General features: G+C 45.7%; 1 protein-coding gene across 1 annotated transcript in view; it reads left to right on the top strand.

Moving 5' to 3' along the window:
- ZCWPW2 (zinc finger CW-type and PWWP domain containing 2) overlaps positions 1 to 16,011 on the top strand; it is a 104,260-nt gene that overhangs the window by 15,242 nt on the left and 73,007 nt on the right. Inside the window, exon 2 of the mRNA XM_054019598.1 lies at positions 2,198 to 2,357. Within this exon, the coding sequence (XP_053875573.1) occupies positions 2,198 to 2,357 (160 nt within the window). The remainder of the gene's footprint in view (positions 1 to 2,197; positions 2,358 to 16,011) is intronic.

Genomic DNA, 16,011 nt, shown 5'->3' with positions numbered 1-16,011 from the left:
TCATTGTACCCTTCCTTGGCACAGTGTATCCGTGCCTCAGTTTACCCTTCCGCCTCTGGGTTAACTACATATCACAAAATGATAGTTCTAAATAAAAATGTATACTTCTGGGGTCTGATTATGAGTTGTCAAAATCTGTTCAACTGTTCACCCTTGTATTGGGCTTCCCAAGTTTAATTGGCTCTTCCCCAGGGCTTCACAGTAAGTGAGGTTTTTACTCACGAAAGCTTATGCCCAAATAAATCTGTTAGTCTTTAAGGTGCCACCAGACTCCTTGTTGTTTTTGTTACAGTAATACTAGGGTCAGCATCCGGGTTTCCCATGTCTCACACTATATTCCTCTTGTTCGCAGGTATTTCTTCTAAGACTATTCCAGACCCTTGGCTGATGCTATACAGCCAGCAGCTGTCCTTCAGCTGTCTCTCTGGAGAGCCCCACAATACATTTCTTATTTCCCTGGCCTCCCCCAGTCTGAGCCTAGTGCACTGCTTTATATAGTCCTGACAGCCAGTCACATGCCTCTAAGTCAAAATCCTTTCTCTTGAGTCTGATTGCACTGTTGCAAGAAGCTGTTGTCCTTCCTGAAGTAGAAGTAACACTCTTCCTGCCAACTCTGTGGTGGGGTCTTCGTAGTCCATCATAATGTGGATAAAGGAAGGAGTTCTTTCCATTTCTTAGTTTTGTTGTTTTTTTCCTTGCTTTTTAACATTTTTTTCTTTAATTGTATATACATAAAGAGGTTATAATGGGAGGAATAAAAAAGAATTCGTTCACAGCCATGTTTCCTGTGCTTATTATGATGGGTGTTTCTCAGTCTCTTAATACAAGTACCGTACCACTTTTTTTTTTTGGTCACACTGAACAAATATCAGGTCATCTCTACCTGAATGAAAGAAAGTGAGACTTCCGCATGTGTAATGAATCAATGTAACACGGCCTGTAGATTTTCAGTGCTAATGAGAAGCTTTTTCAAAACCATAGCATGGGGAAGGAACCTAATAAATTCAAATATCCATCAGGACAATTGTAGTTTGAAATCTGATACTGCAGGCAGATAAGAAGGGAGATTTACTATTGGAGAGGTTTAAGCTGAGGACTGTAGGTGATGGCCAGTGGAGTTGTGTTGGTATACCTACAGTCCTCAGCTTAAACCTCTCCAACGCATCATCAGTGATCTACAACCCATCCTGGACAATGATCCTTCTCTTTCACAGGCCTTGGGAGGCAGGCCAGTCCTCGCTCACAGACAACCTGCCAACCTTAAGCATATTCTCACCAGCAACCACACACCGCACCATAACAACTCTAACTCAGGAACCAATCCATGCAACAAACCTCGATGCCAACTCTGCCCACATATCTACACCAGCAACACCATCACAGGACCTAACCAGATCAGCTACAACATCACCGGTTCATTCACCTGCACGTCCACCAATGTTCTATATGCCAGCAATGCCCCTCTGCTATGTACATTGACCAAACTGGACGGTCACTACGTAAAAGGATAAATGGACACAAGTCAGATATCAGGAATGGCAATACACAAAAACCTGTAGGAGAACACTTCAACCTCCCTGGCCGCACAATAGCAGATGTAAAGGTAGCCATCTTACAGCAAAAAAACTTCAGGACCAGACTCCAAAGAGAAACTGCTGAGCTCCAGTTCATTTGCAAATTTGACACCATCAGATCAGGATTAAACAAAGACTGTGAATGGCTAGCCAACTACAGAAGCAGTTTCTCCTCCCTTGGTGTTCACACCTCAACTGCTAGCAGAGGACCTCACCCTCCCTGATTGAACTAACCTCGTTATCTCCAGACTGATTCTTGCCTGCATGTTTATACCTGCCCCTGGAAATTTCCATTACATGCATCCGACAAAGTGGGCATTCACCCATGAAAGCTTATGCTCCAATACATCTGTTAGCCTTAAAGGTGCCACAGGACTCTCTGTTGCTTTTTTCCTGATTAACCGTCTTTAGAATCACCAGATATTGGCATGTATGGGTTTTTCTGACCTTTGTGACAAAACTATTGTTACTATTATTTATTATTTATAGAGCACTAAAATATGCTAGACACTTTAGGTATTGCAGATAGGAAGAAACTTAAATATTTGGTGGTAACTGAGGTATTGATATTGCTTGTTGTTTTAAAATATACATTTCTAAGTGTCTCAAATTATTTTTTGAAGATGGCCTGGCATACTTTGTCCTGATCCTCTTAATGGACAATATGTGACATATGACTTGGATGGATATGTTAAAAGCAATCATGTAGAATTCTTAGGTGATCCCCATTCCAGAGGTTGGGTTGCTGTGAAATATATTAGCCGTTACCCTAGCTCAATTAAGGTAGGTAGAATAATATATTTACATTTTATAATGCTGACATTTTATGTGTATGCATGTTAAATATTCTAAAATAATTTACTTCATATATTTACTATTAAAGTGAATGAAAATTGCTATATGATCTGAATCAATAATAGAATATTTGTTTAGGTATAATAGCTACAAATAACATTGTGTTAACTGTTTGGAATCTTGGGTTCACTTTTAAGAAATTAAGGATGTGAAATTTGAAAGTCAGCTAATAAAATTATTTTTGATTCTGATGGATGTAAAATTCAGATAAGATAAGACTATGCAGTTGCATTTAAAAACACATTTCTGTTCCCTGTAGCAATTTATATTTCAGAGAATGTAAACTTATAGTAATAGCCTCATGCAGAAAGACATTAAGGAGTGTAACCAGTTTTACAACTTTCATACAGAGTATTCCACTTTTTTCTTACAATTTTTTTTTTTTTTTTTTTTTTGGCACTATACACTTAGTCGCAGGCAACCTCAAAAGCACAATAGTAATTACTGATTTAACAAACTTAAAACCACCTGTTTCTAAGTTATTTCCAATTATTCTGTTTTTGCTGTATTTTTAAAAACGAGCCTAGAAAACAAAAACCTCAATGTGCATTTACTGTCAATGTGAACTAGAAAAAAATGTAGACACAAATATTTGCCATAAAACTGTCTCACTCAAGGCTATTCCAAACCTGCAGCTTTTCCACGTGTAAAATGCCCAGTGGAATAATAATATACCCTTGCTGTTGCCAAGAGAAGTCATCATAATAGCCTTGTCAACATGTTTCGTATCTGTCCTGGCCATGCTTCCCTTTAGGCAAAGATGCCATTTTGGAGGTTGTATTGATTGTCTGTGGTCACCTGGCAGAGATGAGATTGCAGCTGCAACTTCCTCTTGGTACTTCATATGTGGTGGCCCTGCAGACTTGTTTATGCTAGCATAAACCTGGGTAAATCAGAAGTGAATTTGGCCCACTGCCTTAATTTGGTGTTCTGAATGTACAATGGCTATATCTTGATCTGAATTAAAGAAGAGGAAGTGTATTTTATTTACTATCCGTAGGTTTGAAACATTTTTTCATTGTTCACTGTCTCTTCAACCCTCATTGATACATGTTTTCTTCTGGAAGACATATAATAAAATTACATCTATCTCCTTTACAGAATTGGATAACACATGCTGGGTTCAGAACTACCATCCTACTTTTGTTTAACTAATTAGTCATATCTTCTAACTGGTTTCGGCTCATTTTCTCCAAATCTTTGTGAGAAGTCATGTTTAATTAGCTGGAACTAAAATAGTCAATAATTAATATAATACACATACATACTTATCAGTTCAAACTTTGAAAGAAATTAAGAAATGACCTTAAAACAAACTGGAATTAGCCTTTAGAAAGGTAAGTTTTTGATGAGTCAGTAAATCTAGACTGGTCTTTTAAACATTTCATAAGCTTACTGTAAAGCTCCTCTTTTTTTACACGTCTCTGGAAAAAAAGGCCTCACTTCTGCATGTATGTAATTAAAGAATGAATCTTGATTATCCACTTTGTAAATTAGATATTCCTCTTAAGTAAACGGTCAAATAGCTCATTTGCCATGTGGTGTCCTTGCACCACAGAGTGTACCTTCTCTATTTTCAGACTTCTCTAGACAAAGAGACTGCATTTGTCCCCTGGAAACTGAACAGCTTACTCAGAAAATTAAACTCTAGCATATTGACACCGGCAGCAAGGCTTTAGTCCCTTCCCATGCAATGCTCTCCAGACTGGAGCAGGACTCTCAATTTTAAAGGATTTCTACTTTAACATAGTTATCAGAATGGCTTTCAGAAAATACTTCTGTTTTTGTGTGTGTGGACAGCCATTATCAAGATGCTGTCCTTTGTCCTTTCTACTACATCAGCAGTATTTACCAAGGGCCTAACAATGGTCACAACCCATCTCAAGCATCAAGATATTCCTGTATGTAGAAGTCCAACATAAAGGACATACAGTTTCAATTTTTAAGTCTCTTGATCATAGAATATCAAGGTTGGAAGGGACCTCAGGAGGTCATCTAGTCCAACCCCCTGCTCAAAGCAGGACCAACTAAATCCCCAAATGGCTCCCCTCAAGGATTGAACTCACAACCCTGGGTTTAGCAGACCAATGCTCAAACCACTGAGCTATCCCTCCTGATAAATTGGGATACATCCACACTTGTACAAGACCAACAAATCTCCATAGTGGCTATCCTGAACTCGTTAGGCCAAGGCACATCTTGTAGCAGAGAATTCTTCGAGTGCTCGCTCATATAGATTCTAATTAGGTGTGCGCGTGCCGCGTGCACGATTCTTGGAAGATTTTTACCCTAGCAACACTCGGTGGGTCGGCTGAGGCGCCCCCTGGAGTGGCACTCTTATGGCGCCGGATATATGCCCTTGCCGACCCAGCGCCCCCTCAGTTCCTTCTTACCGCCCGTGACAGTCGCTGGAACTGTGGAGCGCGTCATAGCTGATCTCCACTTCCCAAGCTCTTTGCTCGTTTATACCTGTAGACAGTTGTTATAGTGTAGTTGTTAGCTAGTTGAAGTTAATAGTAGTTTTTGTAGTTAGTGTATATAGTAATTGGAGATAAGGGGCTTCTCCCCTTCCCTCCTTCCCAGTACCCGGGCTCATGCCTAGGTCTCCGGGTTTCAAACCCTGCTCAGCCTGCCTCAAGCCAATGCCTACGGGAGACTCCCACGACTCATGTCTGAAGTGCCTGGGGGAATCCCATCAATCAGATAAGTGCTGCATTTGTAAGGCATTCAAGCCTCGGACAAAAAAGGAGTGGGACTTTCGTTTGAAGCAGCTCCTCAAGGAAGTGGCATTTAGCCCGATGTCCTCAGCCCCGCGCCGAGACCCGGTGCTATCGGTCCGAAGCGCGCCTCCGGCACTGGATTGACCCGGCACCGGCAAAGACTCCCAGCACCGGACATCTCCGTCACCACTATCAGTGCAGCACCGCTCGCTGTCTCCGGGAGCCAAGAAGCAGCACAAGCAACCTGCTGCTCCTGTACAGTTGCCGGCACCGCCTGTGCCCCCCTTGGAACAGCGTCCTGTGCCGGACTGCCCAGCAAAGGCTCCAACTCCAGCACAGTTGATTCCGGCGCCGCAAGCGCCGTTGAGTCCAGTGCACATAAGCCCCCCAGTGCGCACCGTGGTTGAGCTGGGCCTGTCTTCCACCCTGGAGACTTTCTCCACTGCTCGCGACCTGATTGTGCTCACAGAGCTGGGACCATCACAACCTTTGCTACCGCTGGTGCGGGCTGTCCCATCAATAGGGAAGCTCTCCATGATGCGCCCTCCATCACAGAGCGAGAAGGGTCGACACCGATCTTGGTCCCAGTCCAGGTCACATTCCTGATCCAGGCGCTGGTCTCCACGGCACCACTCGCAGTCCCGGCACTGATCACCATCTCGGCGCCGGTCGTACTCGCGGCGCCGCTCCGCCTTGAGAAGATCTCCTTCCCGGTACGGTTGGTACCAGTCCAGCTCCCGGCACCGATCCCGGTGCAGGTCTCCTCAGAGTCGTTCCTGGCGCCGCTCTGCCCGTAGATCTTTATCAAGGTCCAGATCTGCCTCCTGGCACTGATACGACCGTTGGTCCCAGTCCAGGTTGCAGTACCGCTCGAGACCACGGTGCCGATCTCCATCTCTGTGGCGCGGGCCAACAATGCATGACAGTGCAACCCAGCATGACCGATCGGCTCCACCTTGGCCTTCCCGCCCCAACTCGAGGTCATCCCAAGCGGAGAGTGGCTGCCGCGTCCATGACCAAGACGCGGACAGAGCTAGCCAATGGCACGACGAGGGGCAGGATCCTGTTCAGGGACCCCCACAATGGTCCTTTTGGACCCCTTGGGCATACCGTCAGGCCCAAGGTGTCCCATCGGGAGCTTCTCGTTCTGCCCACTTGGAACCCCGGGTCCCGGAGGCCACTGTCAGTCGCCCCGCCCCCCAGGGGGCTCAGGGGCAACAGCCCTACCCGCACCTCAGGCCCATGCCCCTAGCATGGAGGACCTAGGGCAGCCGGACCCCTCCCCCCAGCAAGACTTGCCCAGGACCCATTAGTCATAGAATCATAGAATATCAGAGTTGGAAGGGACCTCAAGAGGTCATCTAGTCCAACCCCCTGCTCAAAGCAGGACCAATTCCCAGCTAAATCATTCCAGCCAGGGCTTTGTCAAGCCGGGCCTTAAAAACCTCCAAGGAAGGAGACTCCACCACCTCCCTAGGTAACGCATTCCAGTGTTTCACCACCCTCCTAGTGAAATAGTTTTTCCTGATATCCAACCTGGACCTCCCCCACTGCAACTTGAGACCATTGCTCCTTGTTCTGTCATCTGCCACCACTGAGAACAGCTGAGCTCCATCCTCTTTGGAACCCCCCTTCAGGTAGTTGAAGGCTGCTATCAAATCCCCCCTCATTCTTCTCTTCTGGAGACTAAACAATCCCAGTTCCCTCAGCCTCTCCTCATAAGTCATGTGCTCCAGACCCCTAATCATTTTTGTTGCCCTCCGCTGGACTCTTTCCAATTTTTCTACATCCTTCTTGTAGTGTGGGGACCAAAACTGGACACAGTATTCCAGATGAGGCCTCACCAATGTTGAATAAAGGGGAACAATCACGTTCCTCGATCTGCTGACACGTCCCGGGCGTATCCTCCTCGTCCTCGCCTGACGAGGCGGTGGCAGGCACGTCCTCCTCTGGCCCACCACCTATAGACCTCCGTGTGCACCAACACTTGCTTCATAGGGTGGCACAAAACATGAACCTCCAGGTGGAGGAGGTGGTGGAGGTCAAGGATCCGGTGGTGGACATTTTATCTGCTGATACCCCCACGCATATAGCCTTGCCGTTTATTCGGACCATCCAGGCTAATGCCAATACAATCTGGCGGTCTCCGGCGTCTATTCCTCCCGCTGCCAATGGGGTGGAGAGGAAGTACTTGGTCCCCTCCAAAGACTATGAGTACTTGTACATTCACCCCCAACCGTGCTCCCTCGTTGTACAGTCTGTTAATGAGAGGGAAAGACACGGTCAACAAGCTCCCGCTCCTAAATCCAAGGATGCTAGATGCCTGGATTTATTTGGGTGCAAGATCTATTCGACTGGCGGTCTACAACTTAGGGTGGCTAACCAGCAGGCCCTCTTGAGCTGTTATAGTTTGATACCTGGAACTCGATGGGGAAATTCAAAGAGCTGGTTCCTCAGGAGTCCAGAGAGGAGTTCGGGGCCTTGCTAGAAGAGGGCAAGAAAGTAGCCAGGACATCCTTGCAGGCTTTGATAGATGCGGCAGACTCGGCAGCTAGGACTCTAACCTCGGGCATAGCTATGCGCCGCATCTCGTGCCTACAGGTGTCCGGTCTTCCACCGGAGCTGCAGCAAACAATTTCAGGACCTGCCCTTTGATGGCCAAGGGCTATTCTCAGACAAAACTGACTCCAGAATCTGAAGGATAACCGGGCCATCATGTGCTCATTGGGCATGCATACCCCGGTGACCCAACGTAGGCCTTTCCGACCCCAACCGCAGCGCACCTACCCTAACCCCCAGCCGAGACAGGATTTCTCTAGAAGACTCATCCGCAGTAGTAGGAGGAGGCAATCTGGTCCTCAGACGGGCCAGAACCAGGGCCCCCCAAATCATCGGCGGGGCCCAAGCAAAACTTATGAAGGTGCGCCCATGGGTGGAGCACCAGTCTCCTTTCAGAATCCTTTCACCAACCGCCTCTCCTATTTCTTCCATACGTGGTCCCGCGTAATGTCAGACCACTGGATCCTACACGCGGTGGAAAGTGGATACCGACTTCAATTCGTTTTGTCCCCCCCTTCCCATCCTCCCTCCCCATCCCTATTCAGGGACCCCCTCTCACGAGCAACTCCTTCCACAGGAGGTGCAGATGCTCCTGGCTATCAGAGCTATAGAGGAGGTTCCAAGGGAACTGAGGGGCAGGGGGGTTTACTCCCACTACTTCCTAATCCCCAAGGCAAAGTGGGGGCTACGGCCCATTCTGGACCTGCGCAGGCTCAACAAATTCATGGTAAAGTTGAAGTTCCGCATGGTTTCCTTGGGGACCATTATCCCTTCCCTGGAGACTGGTACGCTGCCCTCAACATGAAGGACGAGTACTTCCACATAGCGATTTACCTGCCGCACAGGTGCTTCCTTCACTTTGTGGTCAATCAACGACACTTCCAGTTTACTGTCCTTCCCTTCGGCCTATCCACGGCACCAAAGGTATTTACAAAGTGTATGGCTCTTGTAGCTGCCTCGCTCCGTCGACATCGGATCCAACTGTTTCCGTACCTCGATGACTGGCTCATTCGGGGTCACACCGAGCTCCAGGTGCAATCTCATGTTTGGTTCACCATGAGCTTGTTCAGATAGCTGGGCCTGCTGCTCAATGTCGAAAAGTCCACTTTGCAGCCGACCCAAAGAATAGACTTCATCGGAGCAGTCCTGGATTCAAATCTCGCCCGGGCGTGCCTACTGCATGCCCGCTTTCAGTCCAAGGCGAGCATTATCCATGGCCTCTGAAGCTTCCTGACCTTGACAGCACGCACGTGCCTCGGTCTACTGGGACACATGGCGTCTTGCACCTTCGTGACCAGACATGCCAGACTATGCCTCCGTCGACTTCAGGCCTGGCTCTCATCAGTGTACCATCCAGGCCAAGACCATTTAGACACAGTGCTCATGGTACCGACGGAAGTCTTAACCTCCCTGGCTTGGTGGCTGAACCCCAACTTCGTATGCGGGGGGATGCCATTCCATGCCCCACAGCCCTCCCTAGTCCTAACCACGGACACATCATCTCTGGGCTGGGGCGCTCACCTTGCAGACCTTCGCACACAGGGCCTTTGGTCCGCACAAGAGAGAACCCTGCACATCAACATACGGGAACTGAGAGCAGTACGCCTGGCATGTCAGGTGTTCCATGAACACCTTCAGGGCCGTTGTGTCACAGTCTTCACAGACAACACAACTGCCATGTTTTACATCAACAAGCAAGGAGGAGCGCGATCATCCCTCCTCTTTCAGGAAGCCATTTGCCTGTGGGAATTCTGCATAGCCACTCTATCGACCTGGTGGTGTTGTTTCTCCCGGGAGTCCAAAACACCTTGGCAGATCGCCTCAGCAGGTCCTTCCTGGCTCACAAGTGGTCGCTTCGCCCAGACATTATCCATTCTGTTTTCCAGAAGTGGGGGTTTCCCCACGTAGACCTTTTCACCTCTCACAAGAATCGGAAGTGCCAGGTGTTCTGCTTTCTCTAGGGGCGCTCCCCGGGCTCCCTATCAGATGCCTTCCTGATGCCATGGAAAGACCATCTGTTCTACGCCTTCCCTCCATTCCCATTAGTCCACAAGGTCCTTCTCAAATTGGGAAGAGACAAGGCCCACTTAATCTTGATCGCCCCGGCGTGGCCCAGGCAACATTGGTACACCACTCTCCTCGATCTGTCAGTGACCACACCAATTCCACTCCCATTGTGGCCAGACCTGATCACTCAGGAGCATGGCCGACTGTGTCATCCGGACCTGCAATCCCTCCATCTCACAGAATGGATGCTGCATGGCTAACTCATGGCTAACTCGGTGCAGCACGTACTCTTGGGTAGCAGAAAGCCCTCTATCAGGTCCACATATCTGGCCAAGTGGAAGTGTCTCTCCTGCTGGTGTGCCCTGAGCAATACTGCCCCTCTGGAGTTGCCAGTACCTACCATCCTAGATTATCTCTTGTCCGTGAAACAGCAAGGCCTAGCAGTTTCATCCATCAGAGTACACCTAGCAGCGATTTCGGCCTTCCACCTGGGCAAAAACGGGCGCTCGGTTTTCTCCAGTCCCATGGTCAGCAGGATCCTCAAAGGATTGGAACGTCTGTACCCGCAAATTCGGCATCTGGCCCCTATGTGGGACCTCAGCCTGGCCCTATCCAGACTCATGGGTGCCCCGTTCGAACCGATGGCCACTTGCTCGCTCCTGTACCTTTCCTGGAAAACAGCTTTCCTCGTCGCTATCACTTCAGCGAGATGCGGGTCGGAACTTTGAGCCCTCGTGTTGGATACACCATAGACAGTGTTTCATAAGGACAAGGTACAGCTGCGGCCACAACCCGCCTTCCTTCCTAAGGTGGTGTCTGTCTTGGTTGACATGGAAGGCATCTTCCTTCCGGTCTTCTACCCGAAGCCGCCCGCTTCTTGACAAGAACAGCTGCATTCCCTAGACGTTCGCAGGGCCCTCGCCTTTTACATCAAACGAAACCTTTTAGGAGGACGACCCAGTTCGTAGCTGTGGCAGACCGGATGAAGGGCCTCCCGGTCTCCACACAGCACATCTTGTCCTGGATTACATCATGCATTCATGCGTGCTAAGACTTGGCTGGTGTCCCGACTATGCACCTTACTGCACACTCTATTCGGGCTCAAGCTTTGTCCTCCGCCTTCCTGGCTCATGTGCCCATACAGGAGATCTATAGGGCAGCAACTTGGTCATCAGTACATGCATAGTGGTAAGCGAATGTAATAGTGCAGCAGTCCAGAGCTGATGCTGCATTTGGTTCAGCGGTCCTTCATTCCACGACATCTCACTCCGACCCCACTGCCTAAGTAAGGCTTGGGAGTCACCTAATTGGAATCCATATGAGCAAGCACTTGAAGAAGAAAAGATGGTTACTCACCTTTGTAACTGTTGTTCTTTGAGATGTGTTGCTTATATCCATTCCAAACCCGCCCTCCTTCCCCTCTGTCAGAGTAGCCGGCAAGAAGGAACTGAGGGGGTGCTGTGTCAGAAGAGCCATATATCCGGCGTCATAAGGGCGCCACTCCAGGGGGCGCCTCAGCTGACCCGCCGAATGTTTCTAGGGTAAAAATCTTCCAACGATCGTGCACGCACACCTAATTGGAATGGATATCAGCAACACATCTTGAAGAACAGTTACAAAGGTGGGTAACCGTCTTTTTCAGAGAAATTTATTAAGCAACCCTACAAAAGCAGTGATAATTCACCTGAGGCTTTAGGTCTCCTGGGCTCTTCCATTTGCCACTTTATGCTTATCTGTGAATGAAGCGGGTACAGCACTGATTGGCAGCAAAATTAACTCCAAACATGAACTACATGGGAGGTTTCCGGAGCATGTTTCCAAAAGTCTTTAGGATTCTCTGCTAGTGAGAATTCCCAGACACTGTTTTGCAGGAGTTCATTTCAATTTTCATTCTCAACTGTTGTGATCATCACAGACTGGAGAGCTCACCTTCAGGAGGTTGATATATCACATATTCTACACCCTTGTGGACTATGAAGCTCAATATAAGTGTTCTGGAACTCAGTTATATGTGGGCTCTAACATATATATATTTCCTGCAGTTGGCCAAAAGCTATATTATTCAAGTGCTAAGAGCAATATGATAGCTATGTGTTATATCAACAAAAAAGGACATTCTTACTCAACTGTCAGCAGCCAGTGGCCCTGTGAGACTGGTGCCTGGCTCCTGAAGTACACCTGATACCTCTACATCTGACACACACAACATTTGCTAGCAGGTTCAGGATTCAGAGACAACAAAAGTTGTCACTGGAAAGACCATGGTGGAGCTGCGGTTCAAAAATTGGGGTCTGTAGAGGAGCGGACTCACCCCTGCGGCGCCTCCTACTGGTCGTCTCAGGAATTAGCTCTTCCAGCGTCCTGGAGCACCCCCTGCAGGCCGGTGATCCGCCTGTCCTCTGGCCCCCGTGTCCCTCCCGGACCCTGGTGCCCTTGTATCTGGGGTGCTGCCCCCTGGCAGTACACCCCTCAGTACTAGGGTCTCCCCTCCCTGGGGAACCCCCACCCACTATCCCTACCTTGCCTCAGAATAAGGCCACTGCCAGTCACCAACTAGCCCCCGCTCCCTGGGGCAGACTGCAGTATAGGCCACTCATCATCGGCGAGGTTGGATTTGGACCTGCTGCCTTGGCCTAACTCTGGGCTGCCCTCTGCAATCCCCAGTACCCCTTGGCCTCCTACTAGGCCGCAGCCTGGGGCTATCCAGGCTGGAGCTTCCCAGCTCCTCAGCCTTTCCCCAGCCCTGCTCCACTCAGGTACTCTGTCTCTGCTTCCCTGCAGCCAGGCCCTTCTCTCTCTGAGTGCAGAGAGAGACTGCTGAGCTCCTGGCTCCGAGCCTCTCTTATACAGGCCAGCTGGGGCCTGATTGGGGTGTGGCCCAGCTGTGGCTACTTCCCCAATCAGCCCAGTAGCTTTTCCCTTTGCCCCAGCCATCTGCCAGGGCTGTTTTAAACCCTTCCAGGCAGGAGCGGGGTAATCACCCCGCTACAGGGTCATTTGTCCATAGACTGTACTGCTGCTCAATGGGAAGAGACATATCCTTCGTTTTGCTTCAGAGCAGGGGTGGATGGAGATTTGATCACAGATGCATTTCTGTTGGATTGGAACAAAGGAATTTTATACATCTTCTCACTGATTTCATTGATCCAATGAGTAATCAGAAGAATGTAACAAAACATAGTCCAAGTCGTAATGGCTGCTGCAGCAGGGGCCAAACAATATTCGTGCAGAGATGAAGATCTCTCAGAGGAATCTCCATTTCTTTAAATGGTATTAACTGATTTTCTCTTTCAAGAAGACTCATCTTGCATCCTAATCCAGAGTTGCTTCACCTTATGCTTTGGTTCACAGGACAATGAGTACATCTGCCCTCATGTGCTGTGGAAGTTTAGGAGATTCTGCTACAATGTAGAAATCTATTTACTCTGAAATGTTACATTTGGAAGTAGAAAAGGATTTTCCTCTGTGGGTAGAAGAAAACAGTCCATCTCCTCTTGCAACATCCATATAACTTATTTTGAGTATTTTTTGCATTTTAAAATATCTCAGCTTTTCCTTGCTGACATCTCTTGGTGACATCTCAACATATCCTCTGCCAGTGAAGGGTTTCTCATGTCAGTTATTTCCCCATCACAAGATTTCTGAAAGGAATTAATAATATTAATAAGCCTCTGACTGCCAGATGCTGGGACTGGACGATAGGGGATGGATCACTTGATAATCACCCTGCTTATTTCCTTTGATGCATCTGGCATTGGCCACTGTTGGAAGACAGGATACTGGGCTAGATCGACCATTGGTTTGACCCACTATGGCCATTCGTATGTTCTAATATCTCCCTCCTAGTCATAGAACCCGTTCAATCATAAGACTTTACTTTGGTACTGTAAAGTTGATAGACTCTCCTTCTCAAATCTTGGGAATGTGCTCTTTGTTTCACATGTTATTAAAGACCTAATTTTTAATCACAAGTACATCTGCAATGAGTGAGTGAGTTGCATGCTTTAATGGCTGATCTTGATTTAATCTAATCTGTGTTCTCTTTTTAAAAAAAAATTATCTGGGTAAAACTAGATGTAAGAGGATATTCATTTTTTATTTGGATAGGACTACAGCTTTGTTTAAAAAAATTTTTTTTCCTAATCTAAAGTTGTTACCTAAATTGAGTTGGCTAACATGATTTGAAACACTTAACACCTAGTGTTGACACAGTTTAACACTTTTACAACTGTGTTAAAGTAATAGTGGGGGGGGAAAAGAACCCCCCCCCCCTTGCCCAGGTAGCAGAGAAAAATTTGTATGATCTGTTAAAGATTTCAACAACCTTTTGGTAGTTATAACAGAAAAGGCAACTAGACTTGCAGAAGATGGAAGAAAGCCGACTAGTGTAGCATCTCCAGAAGAAACTGCACCTCCATGGCTGCCTGTAACAAGCAAAAGACCATATGACTCTGGCCTTTAATCTGACACCATCAGTTCCTAGGAGGCAGATGTCTACTCTTCTCAGAGGAACATCCACTACCTCAAATAAGTGGGTCATGGAAATATTGAGAAGAGGTTTGCTCTACAAACCTAAAACATCATAAATACTTGATTTATCTAATCCTTCATTCCAAAAAATTCCCAGAGATTCATGGAAGAAGCCATCGCTCATCTCATCTGGAGAGACTTTATCTTTAAATACACCAGGAACACACACTTCCATGTTGAATTTAAAATTGAGACTCTTCTTAATACTTTGTTTTCTTAAGGAATCTTCTGTGGTCCACAGATATGACTGGAGATAGAAAAAATCAAGATGTCATAATGACTGAAATAAGTGCAAATTCCTAACTTTTTCATGAGCTTTTTAGTCAGTCTAATGACATTAAGGTCACATGAATTTACATGCATGGATTTACCAGCTTGATTAAATAAATTCAAGAGGGATATAAAGAAAAGTAAACAGATGCCAGTTTTATTAATTTCTAATTATCAATGATATTTAGAAATGCAAGTAGTATCAATAGAAACAGCTTACTCATTTTACCTCAAAGTGATATTGTTCTACTATTGCTACCACAAAAGATACATTAACAAAAACTAAATATTGAGTAAACTTATAATTTAAGTGAGTTTCCATCTGAAAATATTAATCTGAAGTTATTGGGGGTGTAAAAAAGTAAAGAACTCTTGACATTTTGATCCATATGATTGTTCCCAGAAATGTTGTTATAAAGTAATATTCCTATTAATTTTGATTGTTTTAAAATATTCATTTGAAAAAATTAACTTGATATAAGAGATGTTTCAAATGTAAGATAGAACATTGTCAATTTCATCTTATTTATGTTCATAATATTAACTTTGGCATTGTCCATCTAATATTTAAAAGTATTTATTATAAAACAGAATAGCCAAATCAACTCAGAAACCTAACTATTGGTAAATAAAGGTCTGTTAGCATTCACTTAGAAGTTTTGAATTATATTCCTGACATTTAAAAAACTTTCTATAAAGTTCATAAACTCTTGAAAATGTTCTGTTAAATAGTTTAATAAAAATACAAAAACTGAATCATTTTTTCTTCTTGCACCAGTACATGTGCAAAGGTATTTTTGTCAGGATGTTTAGTTTGGTTTGGTTTGGGTTTTTGGCAAGCCATTAGCTTCTTTGTGTCTGTTTTCCTCATCTGTAAAATGGGATGATAATTATTACTATACTTCTCATGCAAGGGCATTGTGAAGCTTAATCAAAATGTTTGAAGTAGTTTGAAATCCTGAAAGGGAAGATGCTGTAAGTGTAAGGTTTTATTATTATTACTATTGCTTAATTTTGTCCTGCTCAAAATTATGTTAGAAATTTAGAGCTTGCTACTTACTAGCAGATCCTTTAGCAAAGGTACTCAAAAATTGGATTAATTTTGAACAAGCTCTGAAGACACATTTAAATCATAAGAATTGAGCTTTGCTGTGTCTTTCTCACAAATATATCATGCAAATAAGTAAGGTTACTTGAAGTGTTTTACCACAAGATTCAGAGCTCTTTCCAGTTCACAACTCTGACATTCTCATGGTCTTTAATTTAATCTTTATAATGTATGTCATATTTTAGTTCCTAGAACTGGGAAATTATTCCTGGAAACTGTATCCCAGCTGGGAAATTGTAAGAAAAAATATGTCCCCAAGATTTTAAAATGTATATGGATCTGTGAACCATGACAAATTTTGCAAGGCAGTGTTATATACTATGTTTGAAATTTTTTTTTCCGCAGTTTAATTATAAAGCTTGTCAGATGATTTTCAGCCACTTTTAAA

Source organism: Malaclemys terrapin, chromosome 2 (genome assembly GCF_027887155.1).
Source record: "Malaclemys terrapin pileata isolate rMalTer1 chromosome 2, rMalTer1.hap1, whole genome shotgun sequence".
In the NCBI taxonomy this organism is placed as follows: Eukaryota; Metazoa; Chordata; order Testudines; family Emydidae; genus Malaclemys; species Malaclemys terrapin.
This window is presented reverse-complemented; position numbering and strand designations above follow the sequence as displayed.